Source organism: Somniosus microcephalus, chromosome 20 (assembly GCF_052327205.1).
Source record: "Somniosus microcephalus isolate GS21.2 chromosome 20, FLI_Smic_1.0, whole genome shotgun sequence".
NCBI classification, from domain to species: Eukaryota; Metazoa; Chordata; class Chondrichthyes; order Squaliformes; family Somniosidae; genus Somniosus; species Somniosus microcephalus.
This window is the reverse complement of record NC_141006.1, coordinates 79,808,802-79,828,542: the sequence shown is the minus strand read 5'-3', so window position 1 is coordinate 79,828,542 and position 19,741 is coordinate 79,808,802. Positions and strand designations below refer to the sequence as shown.

Below are 19,741 nucleotides of genomic sequence, written 5' to 3'. Positions count from 1 at the left end.
TTCGGGAAAATGAGCAACATGGTGTTACTATACAAAGTAATATTCAGACAGGTTACAGGCACACGCTGGACAAAAATGGTCCAATGATTAATTTTGATGCACACAGATGCTGCCTGACCTGCTGAGTATTTTCAGCATTTTCTGTTTTTATTTCAGATTGCCAGCATCCGCAGGATTTTGCTTTTGTTTTTATTAGAGCGACAATTTACCCGACTAACTTCACCCTTGCCAATGAATTGATTTTGCAAAAATCTCATTTATCACTAAACTTGCAACCATCATGGTAATCTCTACAAACATGGTACTCTGTGCCACTATCCAAAGTATGTAGTTATACTGTCAACTGGAATAGATGGTACAGCTCAACGTGCACAAACCTTTACAGCAGCATCTCGATCCTCAAAATGAACAAAAGCATAGTCTTTCAGCTTTTTCACCCGTTCCAGTTTTCCAAACTGACTAAAAGTCTTTTCTAGTATTTCTTCTGTTACAGAGCTGGCCAGGTTCCTTACAAACAGCACTTTGACCTATACAAGGGAGAAAAAATACAAATTGGTTCAATGTATGGCTTCAAACCCAAATGTTGAAACACAATACTGCACTAACAAAGCAAATCCCTAGGACTCAATAGCAAATACAGTTAAATAAATCAACATGGCATTATTAACAATGCTGGGAAATGAGTAATGGCAATGAAGAGTATGAACAAGACATCGGAAAAAAGTTGTTAAGTGATAGAACTACAACTTAGATCCAATCTAGACGTTGGAAAAGCTTCGGTTCTACCTGAAAAACTAAGTATGACATTTGCAATTTACTTTGAACAGTACAGGGTAGTAGGAAATCGGAATTGTTTAAAAAGATTTCCATTGCTAAACTGTGCACTCAAGCAGCTTTTTAATAGATGCTAGTACAACTGTTACAATGCTGAATGGTTATGGACTTGAAATCACTCATAACCTTCCTTGGTTTCAAAGACTTTATACAAATTAAACAGTGCACAGGGCCAAGCTGAACCATGCCAAACCAAGCCATCTCCGTTGTCATTTTATGTAGTACGTAAACACAATATATGTTAGCTCCAGGTTTTGTCTACAACAAAACCAAATCCTGGGCCATTTGGCATCTTGTAGAACATCTTTGCCATTTATATATGAGCATGATTATGTTGCTAAAAAAAAAATTCTCCTTTTGATACAGGATACATTACCTTTGCCATCACCTCCGGATCTGGTTCCTCTACCGGGTCTGCCCATTCCACAGTGACGACATTTCCCCAGACTTTGACTTTGCCACTCATTAATCTTCGTCTGGCCTGAGCAGCAGATTTGTGATCCTCAAATTCTAGAAAACAGAAGCCCCTGTTTTTCTTCTTATCATCAGGCTGATGATAGAGGATAACATCAGTGAGACCCTCTGCAGAAGAAAAGAAAAATGAATTTGACAGAACAAATCTGTGCTAACCAACAGGACAAGTTAGAATCCGTCATCCAAACAGTTAATTCCACCTTGTCTGCAATGCATCATGATGTTCAAGTGGGCACAACACCATAAAACAATGACAAGCAAAATTACACGGCATTTAGCACTGCTGTGATTGAAATGATACTGTGACATGAAACAAAGATAAATAATAACCCTGAAACTCTCATATCTTGGATATTATATACATTTCTTCATACTTTATTAGCTGCCCAGCAATACCAATTACTTGGACAGACAACAGACTGTTCCTACGCAAAAAAAAAATCAGAAATGTGGTACCTCAAACTTTTTGATCTTTAAATTCTCATCTCGTCACTGTTGACTCCAAAATATGCAATAATCTCCAGCACTCTATATAGAGCTTGGTACTAATTTGCATCACATACTATAAAACACGACCACAATTTTGGAGTTGAGAGAAATGTTATTTACATTAAAAATGCAAGTGGCAATTATTGTATTTAAATACACGGTCAAAAGTTTGCTGTGCACCCCAAAACATTCTGGCAGCAAAGATTTACACAGGGCCAGAACATGTTATAGAAATTATTCCAGTTGGGAGCCACCATTCACTATCTGTCCCCCATTTTATCTCATCATTCCTTGTGTCCATTCTCTAACCAGTAAGGCAGAATTTGTGACTGCATTAAAAAAAACGCTGACATTGGTCTTTCAGCAGTACTTAAAATACACGAGACAATTTTTTTTGTGGGTCCTAAAAGCAGCCGAGTAGAAAACATATATCTTGTCCTTTTGTTCTGCCCTGATCTCAACAAGTACTGCAAGAACATGAAAAGCAGCATTGAGGTCTCTACATCAGCGTGCTCTCCCAGGTCAGTTATGAGATGGTCTGGCTGGATGATGTGAAATGAAGAAAGTATTCCAAATGACTCATTATTTCAAACATTACAAGCAGAGTTTGTCAGAGTTGCAACTAGAAAATTACAAGTACATATAATCCATAAGAATTATAAGTGATGTAATTACTGTCTTCCTAAAATCGATGACAAGTTGTTAAACTGTATACATCTTCAGTTTGACATTTTCCCATGTGCTTATACACTTGGCACAATGTTGACATTTGAATCTTCTTTCCTCAAGATCAAAAGTGAAACAAGACCCAGCAGCCTCCAAACCAGTTCTTATTTTCTATTTGTGGGGATTGAGCAGTGCGGATTAGATAGAGCTTTCACCTCAGGAGCCCGAGTACAAATACAAGTTCCAGTGATGTAAAAGTCTTTTTGCTAGCCACAAGGCTCCGAGTGAAATTGATCTGGCCAGTTGCAATCCATAGCACAAAAGTGAATTTGGCATCAAGTTCTAATAACAGGATGGCTGATATGGAAAAATTTTAACTTCACTGTTTCAGCACAGCGTACTTGCCTGAGATTTCTGGGAGAGAAGCAGCAGCTATACTTGACAAGCTAGCCGTGCTTCATGTTGACACCAGGTGCCCAAGATGCTAAATCTTCCATTACCCACTACAAAAATCCCTCGACTTGATGGGGACAAAAAAAATCATTTTTTTTATTTTTTAATTCCATCCAAAATTTAACTGCCCAAACATTTAGAGCGCACATCCACTCTAAATTCCTCGTGAACAGGGATATTTACGACAGTAGTGATTGTACTCTAATAATTAAAGTAGAGGCACAATGGTTAAGGAATATAGTAAGAACTGAAATCTGTTAAGAGAAAAAACTTGAATTTATATAGCAACTTTCGTGACCTCAGGAGGCCCAAAGCGCTTTACAGCCAATTAAATACTTTTGAAGTGTAGTCACTGTTGTATTGTAGGAAACGTGGCAGTCAATTTGCACACAAGCTCCCACAAAGAATTATGAGATAATGACCAGATCATCTGTTTTTTTAGTGATGTTGGTTGAGGGATAAATATTGGCCCAAAACACCGGGGATAAGTCCCCTGCTCTTCTTCGAAATAGTGCTATAGGATCTCTTACATCCACCTGAAAGAGCAGACGTGGCCTCGGTTTAACGTCTCATCCGAAAGACGGCAATTCCGACAGTGCAGCACTCCTCGGTACTGCACTGGAGTGAATAATGGGGGGGTGCCAGATATACCCGCTGCAATATACCAGGACCTCCAAAAAGCAAAATTAAGAGTAGTACTTCCTTGGTTTGCAAAACGTCACTGTTTTGTGAAGCAAATGTGCACAGCAGTTATTGAGTTTAAAAGAAGAAACGGAAGTGGTGGATCACATAGGAAAGAACACAAGTTCTACCCAGCCCCAAGATGCAAATCCACAGGAAAAATAAAGCAGATTTTAAAAAAAGGTACAAGTTTGCCATCTAACCTGTGACTTTGCTGAATTCTTCCATTATGTTTTCCTTGGTCTTGTTCTTTGGAATAGAACCAACAAACAGCCTATTGTTGGCCACAGAAATGCAAACTCCAATGTGTTTACCAGGACGGATTTCATAGTTATCGCACTAAAAAAGAAAAGGTGTAGAGATTCAACTTGTGTTAACATTTGCACAGTGGTCCTTTTCAACCCAGATATATCAAGCACTGTGATTTTTCAATGGAAACTCAGCTTTATTGCACCACTTTGGGTAGAAAGGATTTCTTGAAAAACCGACAGTCAAAAGAATCTGCAGTAGTCTAAATTTCAAATCTGTTTTATGCATGTGTTTTGGTATGGTAGCATTAAATAGAAATGATTCTCACCTGTTTGACAGCCTCTTGTGCTGCATCCTTGTTGCAGAAAGTCACAAAAGCATAGCCACGGTTCTGACCGGACAGAGGGTCCATCATTAGTCGAAGATCCCAGATAGAACCAGCTTTTTCAAACAATGGAACCAGTTCATCTTCATACAAATCCCTGGGTATCTTCCCAACAAATACCTAAAGTACAGGAGCAATCAAACTGTAAACGGAACGAGAACATTTTACCACACCGCAACCTAGTGTATTCTGGCTCAAGGGACAAAATAAACATGCTGCAAGTTACATTCAGAAATAACTAAACACTGGTTTTATATCATCTTTTGCTCTAACAGTGTAGAACTCTCAAATAAAGATTAGAAACAATACCATAGATACATTTGAGGAGAAGCTAGATCAGTACGTGAATGAGAAAGGAATAGAAGATTATGCTGATAGGGTTAGATGAAATTGGGTGGGAGGAGGCTCGTGTGAAGCATAAACACTGGCCCAGACCAGTTTGGTTGAATGGTCCGTTTCTGGGCTGTAAAATTCCATGTATTTCTATGTAAATGTAAATCAAGTCTGCAAATCCTCAGTGTTTTTCAGCCAATATAGCTGTATAGTAAAGAGTAAAGTGCGGCATGGGCTCGACATGCCAAATGGCCTTCTTCCGTGCTGTAGCCATTCTATGATTCGGGGTGTTTTGGTGCAAATACAAGAGGTCAGTGAGTCACCTACAGGTGTGGGCTAATCCTATGTAGAAGACAGCCAACAAGGAAACAATTGCTTTGCATTCAACACACTCGGATTCCACATTCAAGGCACTGAGAGCACCTTAATGAGCAGCCAGGAACAATTACATTGAGTATTACCAGGATATGAAGTAAGCAGTCAGAACGAATATGCGAGCATGTACAAGTAGTCAACTCTCCCGCATTCCTTTTCTCTCTTACCTCAACATCCTCCATCTGCTGTCAGGAATTTGGGCTTTGAGCTATGCAGGGGTCACTTAGATGACAAAGTCCGTTATATATGTCAACGTGGATTGGGATGCAGGCAGAAGGTGTTTGGATATATTCAGATAATTTGGGCTATGGGAAATTGGCTTTATTATTGTACATATAAGGTCATGTTTTCAGAAAAAGGTGAAGATTTCCAATTCCGTTTTCTGCCTTCTCTAAAGGTCAACTTATGCTGATGTGCAGTACCATGGGTGAATGCAGCCCCCTGAAGTACTCATTCTTCATGTGCACACAGACGAAGCATTATCAGGCTATCTGACCACGTGCCGAGTCTAATCCTGTCCTCACAACATGTGTGGATCAGTTGACCGCACTCTCGTCAGTCACAAGTTTGTGGACTCAAGCCTCACTCCAGGATTTGAGCAAATACTCGAAGCTGACACTGAATGAGTGCTCCAATCAGGAGGTGTAATCTTTAGCACGAGATGTTAAACTGAGGCCCCATCTGCCAGTGTCTTGACCAATAGACTTTCCTCATCAACACCCCAAAACACAAACTGCTCATTCAGCACAAAGTTTACTTCGGTTAATTCAATTGTCCTTTTTACTCAAATTATCCAGATTTAATTTTTTAAGCACAAGTTGTTTTATGATCTGAATTTATTTTAACATAATACAAACATTTTTGGAAGAAAAGTAAACGGCTTGCTTAAAAGTTGTGCCAAAGTAAGTCCACGAATTTGGGGACAATGAAGTTACTGTCAGATGCATTGATTCTAACACTTTCACACTCTGAATTCTTTGTATACCTATCCTCTTGTTAAACTTAATTGAAACCAGCAACACCCACTTTCCTTCAGCAGATCAAGTAGTGATTGGAAGCTCTCGTGTGAGCATGTTCGAAGTTGAGACACATCCTGCGCATCATTGAACCAGTTCAATCGTTTATAGGACTGGTAACTCCTTGTAGTAAATGACTGACCTCTGTTCCGATTCCAGGCTGTGGCCCTGAATGCACACCATCAGGAGGAGGACCGCCATACTTCCTTTGCCCTGTAGTTACATCCAAAGTGTAGCCTGTCCGTTCTAGCAGTGCCTACATAATGCATTAACAATTCAATGTGAATTCTATACCAGTACACATTAAATAAAGAATGTGATTAGTATCTTAAGATTTTCTTTTCCTAGAAGAAATACAAGACAGGTAAAATTGCAAACACATGCAATTAGGAGTCCACATAGTTACAAGCAAACTAACGGACTTTCTTTCTCCTAAAAGATATTCATATGATAGTGATGTGTTTGGTTTAGTTCAAAATTTCAACACTGCTATATCTCAGATGTCTCCCTGAAACCAGAAAGGTTTACCATACTCCAAAGAGTACTTTAAATATCAACTTTTCAAGGACACTATAGCAACTATGGGGTACCCTATACGATGGGCATTGACCTTTCATCTGTATTTCTCATATTTAAGGTCCCAGAGCTTTCAGTCACCTTGCCTCCTCCACTCAAATTCTCTTGCTAAACCTCCCCGCCTCACTTTTCCTCACACCTTCACCTCTCCCGCCTTGCTTTTTACTCTACAAGCCGTCAAAATCTCAATGCCACCACTTTCTTTGACTCCCTCCCCAACTCTTAGTCTGATCTGACCCCTCTCCCACCTGTGAATCACCCTGCGCATTTTTGCTACATGAAAGCCGTTCTACAAATGCAAGTTGCTTTTGAACAAACAAGTTGATTGTGACATTTTATAAAGCATTTACTTGACATGAGTAACTGGTGTCCATTGTGAAAAGCTAAGCACCTGGGGAAGAGTTTACTGTTATATGTACACAATTCTTGGATCATATACTCAACACATTTAGAAGAATTGCCCATATATGCGAAAAATGTAATGTTTTATTTAACAGGGATTTCAGGACTGCAGGCAAAATCTTCTATGGTGAGGTGAAAGTCACTTCACATACAGACACAAGAGCTACTAAAGTCTCCTCCACGTTCTTAACAAGCTGCAGCAAAATAGCAAAATCGGGAAATCTAATAAGCCCCTGTTGCAGCTGCCTAGCCGAGATCACCACTTCTATGTTCAATACATGGAATCCAGAACTACAAGTACTGCTGTATGCAATTCATTCATCTAAAGATAGATTTTTTTGTAGCCTTTGTTGGGAATTCATTTCTACCATTGTTCATCTGCCTTTCTGCTGCCGTACCTATCAGAATCAAACACAAACCCACCTGGCATATTACGCTCGTTTCCACTGAATTTGACCCACTTTATTTTCCAAAACATCTTTACCTTAATTTTTGACTCATCGGGACCCTTCGTAGCATCCTGTACTTTGCTACCTTGCTTCTCTCGCTGTCTGTAGGTCTTCATTACTCCACACAGAAAGGCACTTTTATTCTGAAAGGAAAGATCGATACCAATATGAAAAAGCAACACTGGATGAAATAATTATTTGAAATTAAATGTCAAATACAGAGGATTTTGTTTTATGACATGAAATGTTATAAACTGCTCCCCTTGTCTAGATTCCCTTCCTTTCTCCTCTACAGTCACTGTTTAACATTTTTTGATTTGAGTTTCCCTTTGACATTTTACTTAAATGTTGCATCAAATCCAAAATCAATTCAGTTTAATTTCTCAAATATCAAAAAGTTAATTATTCCCTGACCACTACAACACGCCAGCGGTGCAAACTTTGCATTATATATTACCTGCACGTGTGATAGGTCACTTTCCTTAAACTGCTGCAATACGGACAGTGCTCCTTCTTCATTGAACTCTCGGAGGGCATCAATGGCTCTCTCATCAAGATCAGCATAAGATACTAACCCTGCAGACAAAATTCAAAGCGGAACTGTTAGATAATACGGTCAAGTTAAATACTGCACTTTGAACACATAAATTCATGCATGAAAATACCAATTTCATGACCTACTTCCAAAATTTATACAACTGCTTTCAAATTAACACGAGGAACCAGCGAAGAAAAATCTCACACAATGACATGAATTGGGTTTCTGCCTTCTCCGTGTCTTCAATAGCAGTGTGGCCATTCTTTGGGGTGTTTTAACTTACTGCCCACATCTTTCTCAGCTTCTGACTAAGTTTCCAGAAACTGATTACTGTGCTCAAGTAATGCTTACTTTAGGTATTTGCATATTTTGACATACTACGAAAAATACAGAAATAACCGGCAGCACACATGCAATAAAACCAGATACAAGTTCAATTAATGAGGTACAATGCACACTGCATCCATGTACACAAACTATTTTTCATATAGCATGTGTACCACTTGTGAACTGATTAGTTTAACTCAACTATATATTCTGTCTCACCCAGGAGTGGAATCCATCGTACACTCAATTCAGTCCACAAGACCACTGTACCAAATGTTCCAAGACGATATTATTTGAACATACTTTTAGGTCTTAGTTGTACTTCAAATTTCTATCATTGCCACCAACTTTGATTGTAAGCATTGAGTACTAAAATGGAGAGCTGGAAACCGCAACTGCATAACAAGTTAATATATAGAGTTCCTGCAGCAGTAACTGACCAGGGCAACTTTAATTCTTAGCAATAGGATTTCAAAGTGGAAGACAGAATGTTGCAGAGGTGAAAGCCACTCACAAAGCCATTAAAGCACACTCTCGGCGTACAATTTTACATTTACATTTCTGAATTATTCTATTCTCCTTACCTGTAAACAATATTCCAGAGCCAACACCTTCTGAAGGTATTTTTTTAAACACATATCATTGTGCACTTAATATCAAATTAATTAATAATAAAGATGCGATTCAACTGACTTAGCTCCATCTCCATGGGGAAAATGTGATGCAATTAGAGTACGACATACAGCAAAAGCCCTCTGGATATTTGATGCAATGCCACAAATATTAATTTAAACAAATACTGCACCACCGAAGATCAAAACCACTGCGCATCTTCAGCAGGCGCTAGAAACATGTTGCATAACTCCATTTTATGGTTATATGTGCAGTATAATAGACATTAGCAGTTACAGTAGGGCTCAAAATTAGGAAATGTACTAAACTAAGGTCAGTGCATTTAGCAATTAACCTAGAAGCACATGTGCATATATTGAAATTAATTCTCAATAACTGCTTACAAAACATTTCATTGGTTTTTGTGCGCGCACAACTTTCAACAAATACCTGTGGAGAAACAGCAAGTTTGTTTTAAGCATTTAATTCAGTGGACAGTGACTACTGTCAGCTATTGCTTCTGCTCTCTAGTGGTTCTGTTGATTTAATTTTGAGCCCTACACAAATGAATGACACAAAATAATGCACTACCAATACCACTACAAATGCTGGCAGAAATAATACACAGCAATCTCTTTTTGAATTCACATCAAGTATCAAATCCATCCCTCTCAAACTGTCGGGAGCAAGTCAGGAGTTTGCCAGTTACATATCATTTTCAGGTTAAAGCAATAGTTTGGACTACTAAAACCACAGGTCGGGGCATATTATACCTGTTTGAAAGATATCATCTAGCCTTTCTGCTACTTTCTGTGGCAAGCCAGCATCTATTAGCACCTGGTAGTGTTCTGAATGGGTGACAGCAGATGAGGTATCCATGGGTTCTTCCTCCTCCTTCACCTGCGCTGCATTTCCATTCACCTCAGTAGCCATTTCTAATTACAGCTGGAATGAAAAAAATAATACTATTTAAGACAATTTTTTCCCTCTGCATATCAAATTGTCACAAGGCTTTGTTTCAAAATACTCTGTAAACACAGGGACTTGGTATAGTGGGCTAGAACACTGTTCCTTCACCTCTGAGACCAGAGGTTAGATCTAGCCCAGACAAACCAGATGAAAGTTTCTTCTATCCTAAAGCATTTAAGGCTCCTAAGTGAAATGAGTTTGGGCATTTCCCAGTGGACTGAAGTCCACAACACAAAAACTGCCCACTATTCACCACTCAGAAACAGAGATGGCTAGTGCAGGAAATGGAAATGTCACGCTGGTTCAGTAGGGGTGCTCGGAGTTTGGAATTCAGGCACCTTATCAAATCTGCGGAAAGTGGGCTCGATGCTACATACCCAACTGGAACTCTGCCTAACCTGATGGTGCTTGATGCTGGTACTTGGTACAGAAGAAAATCTTCCAGTGCGGAATTATCTCGGAAAAGATTTATCCAGAGCAGTTATTTTACCCTTTAGTAATAAGTTAAACGAACTTGATCAGCCTCTACTGTGATCACTCAGATTGAGGAGCACAAACTATTGAACAAAAGCTCACAACAAAAGCAAATGCACCAGCAATGTAAAAAAAATTCAGTTCCTGGACAGCAGAACCTTCATTCTATCACCTCAGAAAATAGAATTCCAAATCAAAAGACAAGCATATTTTTCAATCAATGTAAAGAGCTTTTTCCTGAATGGAAAAATTAATATCCAAACCTTAAAAAACTGCATTCCTTGCAGCTAACCAAAAATCTCATGCAAACTGTATTTGTGCAACTTTGATTTTTGAATGGTACATGTACCAGAGAATAATATAACCCAAGACAAAACCAGTCGACAAGGATAGTCAAAGGAACAGTGGGACCAAACAGGAAATCATCTTGTATAGTCAGAGGCCACGGCTGGTACTGAATGAGTACTTGGCAACTGTTTTTTTTTTTAAAAAGACAAATTCCTCTTCAAAAGATGATGCCAATGTCACAGTAAAGGAATAGCAAAATACTGTGGATGCTGGAAATCTGAAACAACAGAAAACGCTAGAAAAACTCAGTAGGCCAGGCAGCATCCGTGGAGAGAGAAACAGTTAACATTTCAGGTCGAAACCCTTCATCAGAACTGATGAAAGGTCTTCAACCTGAAACATTAACTCTTGTTTCTCTCTCCACGGATGCTGCCTGACCTGCTGAGTTTTTCCAGCGTTTTGTTGTTATTTCACAGTAAAGGAAGAAGGGATACAGAAGCACAATAGGATAAAAATAAATAGGTACTTAAATGTTGGCAGCGTGCAAAGTAAAAATGTCACCTGGGCCAGGTGGAATGAATCCCAACTTGTTGAAAAAAGTACAGGTGGAAATAGCAGAGGTTCTGGCCACAATCTCTCAATCATTCTTGGATATGGAAGTGATGCCAAACGACTGGAGGGTTGTAAATGTTACACTCATGTACAAAAAAGGAGAATAAACCCAGTAACTATAGGCCAGTCAACCGAACATCAGTCATGGGGAAACTTCCAGAGACCATTTGTACAAAATTAATTTTCATTTGGAAAAAGATGGATTAACAAATGACAGCCAACACAAATTTGTTAAAGGCAGCCATGTCTGGCAAACCTGATTTAGTTCTTCGACACATATAGGAGAGGATTGATTAAGGTAGTGCAGTTGATATTGTATTTATGGACTTCCAAAAGGCATTAGATTTAATGCTACATAATAAACGTGTTAGCAAAATTGAAGCCCATGGGATAAAAGGGTCAGTGGCAGCATGGATATGAATTTGGCTAAGAGACAGAAAGCAAAAAGTAATGGTAAATAGTTTTTCCTTTCAGACTGGAGGGAAGTATAGTGGTCAGTATTAAAACCACTGCTCCTTTGGATATATATTAATGACCTGGACATAGGGGACACAATTTCTAAGTTTGCAGATGACACAAAACCTGGAAATATAATGAACAGCAAGGAGGATAGTAGCCAACTTCAGGAGGACACAGGCTGGTGAAATGGGCAGACAAAATTTAATGCAGGTGTGAAGTGCTGCATTTTGGGAGGAAGAATAAGACACAATATAAACTAAGTGGTACGATATTAAAGGGGCTGCAGGAACAGAGAAACCTGGGGGCTGACATAAAATCCTTGACGGTGGCAGGACAAGTTGATAAAACTGTTAAAGCATCAGAATCGTTGGTTTGATAAACAGAGGCAGAGTATAACGCAAGGAAGTTATACTAAACATTTAGAAATCACTGCTGAGCCCTCAGCTAGAGTATTGTGTCTAATGCTGGGTGCCACATTTTAGGAAGGATGTCAAGGCCTTGGAGAGGATGTCGAGATTTACAAGAATATCAGGGATGAGGGACTTCAGTTATGTGGCGAGTGACTAGAGAAGTTGGGATTGTCTCCTTAGACCAAATAAGGTTAAGGGGAAATTTAATAAGAGGTGTTCAAAATTATGAGGGAGTTTAATAGAGTAAATAAGGATTAATGTTTCCAGGTGGGTGGGTCAATAACCAAGGGACGCAGATATGAGAAGGGGGGGGGAAATACAGTTCTTTCAAAGAGCCGCCACGTACACGATGTGCCGATTGGCCGCCTCCTGTGCTGTACCATGAATGAATCGAGAAAAAATATAACTTTCCAACAAACAATGCGAACTTTACAAGTAAATTGTGATTGTCATTTGCCGACTATACAATGCTAATTACCCGAGGGGAAAATGTGGTATATTGTTGCATAAACCAAATAACTACTAGCGTATAATTTTATTTGCATAATAAACTTTTTTTTTTACATACTGAGCACTTCACACACTATAATTAATAACTATATATACACAAATACTTAGTGTGGTTTGAGAAATCCTTTTATGAATTAAATCACCTCCTCCGACCCGATTATATAAATATACAACATGGGGTAAATTTGGAGTCACAACCTAGTGACCATCTTTAACAAGCAATTGTAAATTACTGATACAATTGGAAAAAAGAGAACTTGCATTTACAACATCAAGATGTCTGAAAGCGCATCATAACCAGTTAGTTACTTTTGACACGTGGACATGAAGTGGAAACAATATGAAGTGATTTCCAGTGAATATTCTTACTAAAAAATTTACACATTGATCGCTACTGTTTGGGAAGATGGGTTTTTTTAAAAAAGCATTTCAAATGGTGCCAATTTGAATGTTCAACTGTGTATACATCTACTCAAGCTGTGGTATCAAGTGCACAATTTTCTGAAACTTCATAAAAGCAAACGGTACCATCACAAGTAACTTGGAATTTACACAATCCAGTTCAAAAACATGCACTCAATGAAACCTCAGTAATTATCACATGGTTTGGTATTTCAGATTGAAACCTCAGTCCCGAAATTAAATTATGTCAAACTCTAAACCAGCCTGGAGCACTAAAACATTAGTGATGCAGGTGAAATTGCAAAACTTTCACCTCCAATTATGTAGTAATTTAAGAATAATTACTGCCAGTTTCAAGTGGCACCATTTCAGGAAAATACTGAGCAGACAATATGAACTGAATTGAAGTTTCAAACTTAAAACATCATACACGAAGGTAGTGTCAGAAAAACAACAAATACATGCGAAAGATTTATCCAGTGCCTAAGCTAACAAATACAAAAAGTACATAGCCCATCAAAAAAGAATTAAAGCACAAATTAAAAATCTAAACTATGAAAAAGCTCAAGATCCATTTTCTAAGTTATGCCATATCACCAGTCGCAAAACTCCTTTATTGGTTAAAGTATATATCCGAGATAGACTAACAAGAAATACATTTCCCCCCCAAATAAAACGGTGTTGGGGACATTAAGACACAGTCGTGAATTCATAATCTGCACGGTAAACATGAACCCACAAGTTTCATGAAACTCCAAAAGCATGTGGATATAAAGTTCCCTCGTAAGCTACAAATATTCTCTCACCGATTCAATAACCAAAAAGCCACTCACTCTGATCACTGAGCAAAACTATCTGCTATTTAATCCACGTGTACTAAGATGTCCAGTTTGCCCATGCGTCAACTCTGCACAACCATGAGGACAAGCCACATGTTGCAACAGTCGATCATGCAACCAAAAAAACCCACTATTATTGTAATAATAAATAACATTTATAAAGTGCAGATAGACGGTCAATCTTCGGCCGAACCCCTGGATTTCAAAAGACTCAAAAGAATCCTGCTTCCCAACTATTGCCCATCGATGGAAGAAAAATAATACACCTTTTCCCGGGCATTTGGGAGAAAATATCAATGAAAAGAATCAGCTGGGCTGGGCTCCGGGTGCATTACAGGATCTACTGCCGGGACAAGACTAAAAATAACAGGGACAGGGACTCACAACTCGGGCAAAGAAAAACTCGCGCCGTTTTTCCGACCCACAACTCGCCTGGTAGAGAAAATAAATAAACTCATAAAACGCTGAAGGTAAATAACTCGGTTGCCTCGAGGGCGCCACAAATTTAAATCATAAAAGAAAAGACAGACTCGCAGAAACAATTAAGCTCTAGATTTCTGAGATTGTAAAATAAATAACCGAGAGTTATAAAGCAGAGCAAGTGGAGGAGGCCGGGCTCCCCGAGGCTGCTGCTGGCGGGCTCGGGCCTCTCGGCACACTTCACATTGCATTTTATTCTATCGCCACTGGAAACTATAAACTTCGCAGCGCGAGCATTTGCTGCAATCCTTCATATGCAGATATAAAATATTGCAATTGGGGTTTATTTGCTTTGCAGTCGCGGGTTTCAGGAGCCGCGCGCTCGGCAAACCCAGAAAAAGGACAAAGTGCCGCGCCGAGGCCTAGCACCGAGCCGGGCCCGGCCGCCGCCGCCTTGCACCCCCGCGGCGGGGGGTTTGAGGGGGGGGTCTCCCCTCCCGCGGGGTCCCTGCTGGGGGCGGGGGAGCGGGCGAATGCCCGGTGTTCTTACCGTGTGTCCGGGGCGGAGGGCGCGGTACGGCGGCGGTGCTCGGCCCCGCTCTCGGGCTCGGAGGGAAGCTGCGGGTAAAATGGCGGCCGCCGCCTCATGGAGCCGCGCGGGGCTTCCCACCCACACCCGCACGGGGCGGCAACGCGCCCGCCCGCCGGCCAATGGGAGGCGGCCGTGGGAAACGCCGGCCAATGGGAGGCAGCGACGCCGGAGCGCCCGCCCGCCAACCAATGGGAGGCGGCTATGGGAAACGCCGGCCAATGGGAGGTGGCGATGAGAAAGCCAGCCAATGGGAGAGCGTCCGCCAGCCCGCGCGGACAGGGTGGAGGGAGGCGGCAATGGCGCTGGGCGGGAGAAGCTCAGAGACCCCGGAGAGAGAAAGACTCGCCTTTCACCACCTCAGGACGTCCCAAAGCGCATTGCAGCCAATGAAGTACTTTTTTTTTTGAAGTGTAGCCACTGTTGTAATGTAGGAAACGCGGAAGTCAATTTGCGCACAGCAAGATCCCACAAACAGCATAGAAACAGAAGATAGGAGCAGGAGTAGGCCATTCGGCCCTTCGAGCTTGCTCCGCCATTCAATGAGATCATGGCTGATCATCCAAACTCAGTACCCTGTCCCTGCTTTCTCCCCATATCCCTTGATCCCTTTAGCCTTAAGAAATATATCTAACTCCTTCTTGAATATATTTAATAAATTGGCCTCTACTGCCTTCTGTGGTAGAGAATTCCACAGGTTCACCACTCTCTGGGTGAAGAAATTCCTCCTCATCTCGGTCCTAAATGGAAGCGACAGCGAGGGAGAGAAGGAAGCGACAGTGGGGGAGAGAAGGAAGCGACAGCGAGGGAGAGTAGGAAGCGACAGTGGAAAGAAGAAGAAAGAAGCTTCACCGCTGACGGCAAATTCCGGACCTGTGTCTTTATTTGGAAAGCCAAGGATCCTATATGCTGTTTAAACAATTTTATTAACTTGTCCTGCCACCTTCAAAGATTTGTGTACGTGAACTCCCAAGTCTGTCTGTTCCTGCACCCTTTTTTAAATTGTGACGGAGCAATCTAGAGTAAAAATACTTAATTGGAGGAAAGCCAATTTCAATGGGTTGAGAATTGATCTGGCCCGGGTAAATTGGAATCAAAGATTGGCAGGCAAAACTGTAATCGAACAATGGGCTGCCTTTAAAAGAGGAGATAGTTCGGGTACAATCGAGGTACATTCCCACGAGGGAGAAAGGTAGGGCTGAGGAACTAAATGAATACTTTGCATCTGTCTTTACCAAGGAAGAAGATGCTGCCAAAGTCATAGTGAAAGAGGGGGTAGTTGAGATACTGGGTGGGATAAAAATTGATGAGGAGGTGCTAGAAAGGCTGGCTGTACTTAAAAGTAGATAAGTCACCAGGACTGGATGGGATGCATCCTAGGATGCTGAGGGAAATAAAGGTGGAAGTTATGGAGGTACTGGCTATAATCTTTCAATCCTCCTTGGATACGGGGGAGGTGCCAGAGGACTGGAGAATTGCAAATGTTACACCCTTCAAAAAAGGGTGTAAAGATAAACCCAGCAACTACAGGCCAGTCAGTTTAACCTCAGTAGTGGGGAAGCTTTTAGAAATGATAATCCAGGACAAAATTAACAGTCACTTGGACAAGGATGGATTAATTAAGGAAAGCTAGCACGGATTTGTTAAAGGCAAATCGTGTTTAACTAACTTGATTGAGTTTTTTGATGAGGTAACAGAGAGGGTTGATGAGGGTAATGCGGTTGATGTGATGTACATGGAATTCCAAAAGGCGTTTGATTAAGTGCCACATAATAGGCTTGCCAGCAAAGTTGAAGCCCATGGAATAAAAGGGACAGTGGCAGCATAGATATGAAATTGGCAAAGTGACAGGAAACAGAGTAGTGAACGGTTGTGTTTCCCCCGGGGTCGGTTCTAGGACCACTGCTTTTCTTCAAATCAAATCAACTTTTATTGTCATTGTTAGTGCACAAGTGCAGTACAACGAAATGTAGGCTTGCGGCTCCCGAGAGTGTACATTTGGATTAAGACATTTAAACATTCAACATACATTTGGCTTGTAGTATATTAACATAAATATATATTGACTTGATATATATTAATGACTTAGACTTGGGTGTACAGGGCACAATTTCAAAATTTGCAGATGACACAAAACTTGGAAGTATAGTGAACAGTGAGGAGGATAGTGATAGACTTCAGGAAGATGTAGACAGGCTGGTGGAATGGGTGGACACGTGGCAGATGAAATTTAATGCAGAAAAGTCCAAAGTGATACATTTTGGTAGGAAGAATGAGGAGAGGCAATATAAACTAAAGGGTACAATCCTAAAGGGGGAGCATGAACAGAGAGACCTGGGGGTATGTGTGCACAAATTGTTGAAGGTGGCAGAGCAGGTTGAGAAAGTGGTTAAAAAATCATACGGGATCCTGGGCTTCATAAATAGAGGTACAGAGTACAAAAGCAAGGAAGATATGATGAACCTTTATAAAACACTGGTCCGACCTCAACTGGAGTATTGTGTCCAATTCTGGGCACCGCACTTTAGGAAGGATGTGAAGGCCTTAGAGAGGGTGCAGAAAAGATTTACGAGAATGATTCCAGGGATGAGGGACTTCAGTCACATGGATAGACTGGAGAAGCTGGGGTTGTTCTCCATGGAGCAGAGACGGTTGAGAGGAGATTTGATAGAGGTGTTCAAAATCATGAGGGGTCTAGACAGAGTAGATAGAGAGAAACTGTTCCCATTGGCGAAAGGGTCGAGAACCAGAGGACACAGGTTTAAGGTGACATGAGGAAAACTTTTACGCAGCGAGTGGTTAGGATCTGGAATTCACTGCCTGAGAGGGTGGTGGAGGTAGATTGAATTGTGGCTTTCAAAAGGGAAGTCGGTAAGTACCTGAAGGAAAAACATTTGCAGTGCTACGGGGAAAGGGCGGGGGAGTGGGACTAGCTGAAGTGCTCTTGCAGAGAGCCGGCACGGGCTCGACGGGCCGAATGGCCTTCAGTGCTATAACCATTCTATGATTTCGTTCATTTTCCCAAAATGCATCACTTCACACCTCTGCATTAAATTTCATCTGCTGTGTGTCTGCCTAAGTCTGCTACCATCCTCAGTGTTTACTAAGTTTTGTGTCATCTGCAAACTTTGAAATTGTGCCCCCTATACACAAGTCCAGGTCATTAATATATATCCAATGGAGCAGCACTCCTAATCCCGATGGGTTATCGCTGTATACTTCCCTCCAGTCTAAAGAACAACTGTTCATTGGTGCTCTCTGTGTCTCTTGGCCAATTTTGTATCCATGCAGCCACTGCCCCTTTAATCCTTTTAAGGCTTCAGTTTTGCTAACAAGTCTATTATGTGGCACTTTTTCAAATGCCTTTTGAAAGTCCATGTACACGACATCAACTGCACTACCTTCATCAACCCTCTCCGTTACATCATCAGAGAAGTCAAGCAAGTTTGCCAGACAGGACTTGCTTTTAACAAATCCAGTTTGGTTGTCATTAATTAATCCACGTTGAACCAAGTGAAAATTAATTTATGATCTCGAGAAGTTTCCCACCACCGAGATTCGGCTGACTGATCTGTAGTTACTGGGTTGGAACTAGGGTGTAATATTTGCCCACCTCCAATCCACTGGCACCACTCCCATATCCAGGGAGGATTGAAAGATTGTGGCCAGAACCACTACTATTTCCACCCTTCCCTCAGCAACCGAGGATACATTCCATCCAGACCGGGTAAATGAGCAACTTTGAGAGCTGCCAACCTTTAAGTGGAATCATCGAGCACAGAAGGAGGCTATTCGGCCCATCGTGCCTCTGCTGGCTCTCTGAAAGAGTTGCCCAAATAGTCCCACTGCCCGTTCTTTCTCCATAGCCGATACAAATTTGCCTTTTTCAAGTAGAGCTCCAATTCCCTTTTGAAAGTTACTATTGAATCTGCTTCCACCGCCCTTTCAGGCAGCGCATTCCAGATCACAACAACTCGCTGTGTAAAACATTCCTCATCATCTCCCCTCTGGTTCTTGTGCCAATTATCTCAAGTCTGTGTCCTCTGGATACCGACGCCAATGAAAACAGTTTATCAAAACCCCTCATAATTTTGAACACCCCTATTAAATTTCTTCTTAACCTATTCTGCTCCAAAGAGAAAATCCTAGCTTCCTTTCTCCAGAAGTATCACAGAAACCCCACAGTGCAGATAGAGGCCATTTCAGCCCATCGAGCCTGCACCGACACATATCCCACCCGATCCCCGTAACCCCTACACCAACACATATCCCACCCTATCCCTGTAACCCCACGTATTTAATCCCCTAACACTAAGGGTCAATTTATCATAGCCAATCAACCTAACCCGCACATCTTTGGACTGTGGGAGGAAACCGGAGCACCCGGAGAAAACCCACGCAAACACGGGGAGAATGTGCAAACTCCACACAGTCACCCGAGGCCGGATTCGAACCCGGGTCCCTGGCGCTGTGAGGCAACAGTGCTAACCACTATGCCACCGTGCCGTACCTCCTCTATTTTTAATCCTATCAATTTCTCTTCCCCATCTCCTTTACTGTGACATACACTCTCTTGCCCCTTATTTACATTCTCAGTTCTCCTCTGCACTTTTTGTATTCTGCTTGATTCACTACTGTACTATGAACCTGACTTATTATAAGCTTCCTTTTCCTGTTAATCTCAATTTCTTTAGTCATCCAGGGAGCTCTAGCTTTGGATACCCTGCCTTTCCCCCTCATGGGAATGTGTTCAGTCTGCAAGGTCTCCCATTGCTCATTTACTGTTTTACTTGCCAGTCTTTGTTTCCAATCCACCAAGGGTTAGATCCCTTTATAACTCACTGAAATGAGCCCTCTTCCAGTTGAGTATCTTTGATTGTTCGTTGGGCTCGGAACAGACTGATCAAGAA

General features: G+C 41.2%; 1 protein-coding gene across 10 annotated transcripts in view; it reads right to left on the bottom strand.

Moving 5' to 3' along the window:
• LOC147103466 (heterogeneous nuclear ribonucleoprotein R) overlaps window positions 1-14,928 on the bottom strand; it is a 36,553-nt gene extending 21,625 nt beyond the window's left edge. For 9 of the 10 annotated variants that reach the window (XR_015072973.1, XR_015072974.1, XR_015072972.1 and 6 more), the window contains exons 1-9: window positions 14,793-14,928; window positions 9,633-9,804; window positions 7,840-7,958; window positions 7,418-7,525; window positions 6,098-6,211; window positions 4,175-4,351; window positions 3,801-3,936; window positions 1,211-1,416; window positions 378-527 (exon numbers count right to left, since the gene is read on the bottom strand). Coding sequence is in view for 2 of the 10 variants with exons in the window: in XM_085963076.1 (XP_085819202.1) it covers window positions 378-527; window positions 1,211-1,416; window positions 3,801-3,936; window positions 4,175-4,351; window positions 6,098-6,211; window positions 7,418-7,525; window positions 7,840-7,958; window positions 9,633-9,792 (1,170 nt within the window). In the remaining 8 variants the exon portion in view is untranslated. The remainder of the gene's footprint in view (window positions 1-377; window positions 528-1,210; window positions 1,417-3,800; window positions 3,937-4,174; window positions 4,352-6,097; window positions 6,212-7,417; window positions 7,526-7,839; window positions 7,959-9,632; window positions 9,805-14,792) is intronic. The other variant, XM_085963078.1, reaches the window with a different exon arrangement.
• Window positions 14,929-19,741: the final 4,813 nt, after the last annotated feature.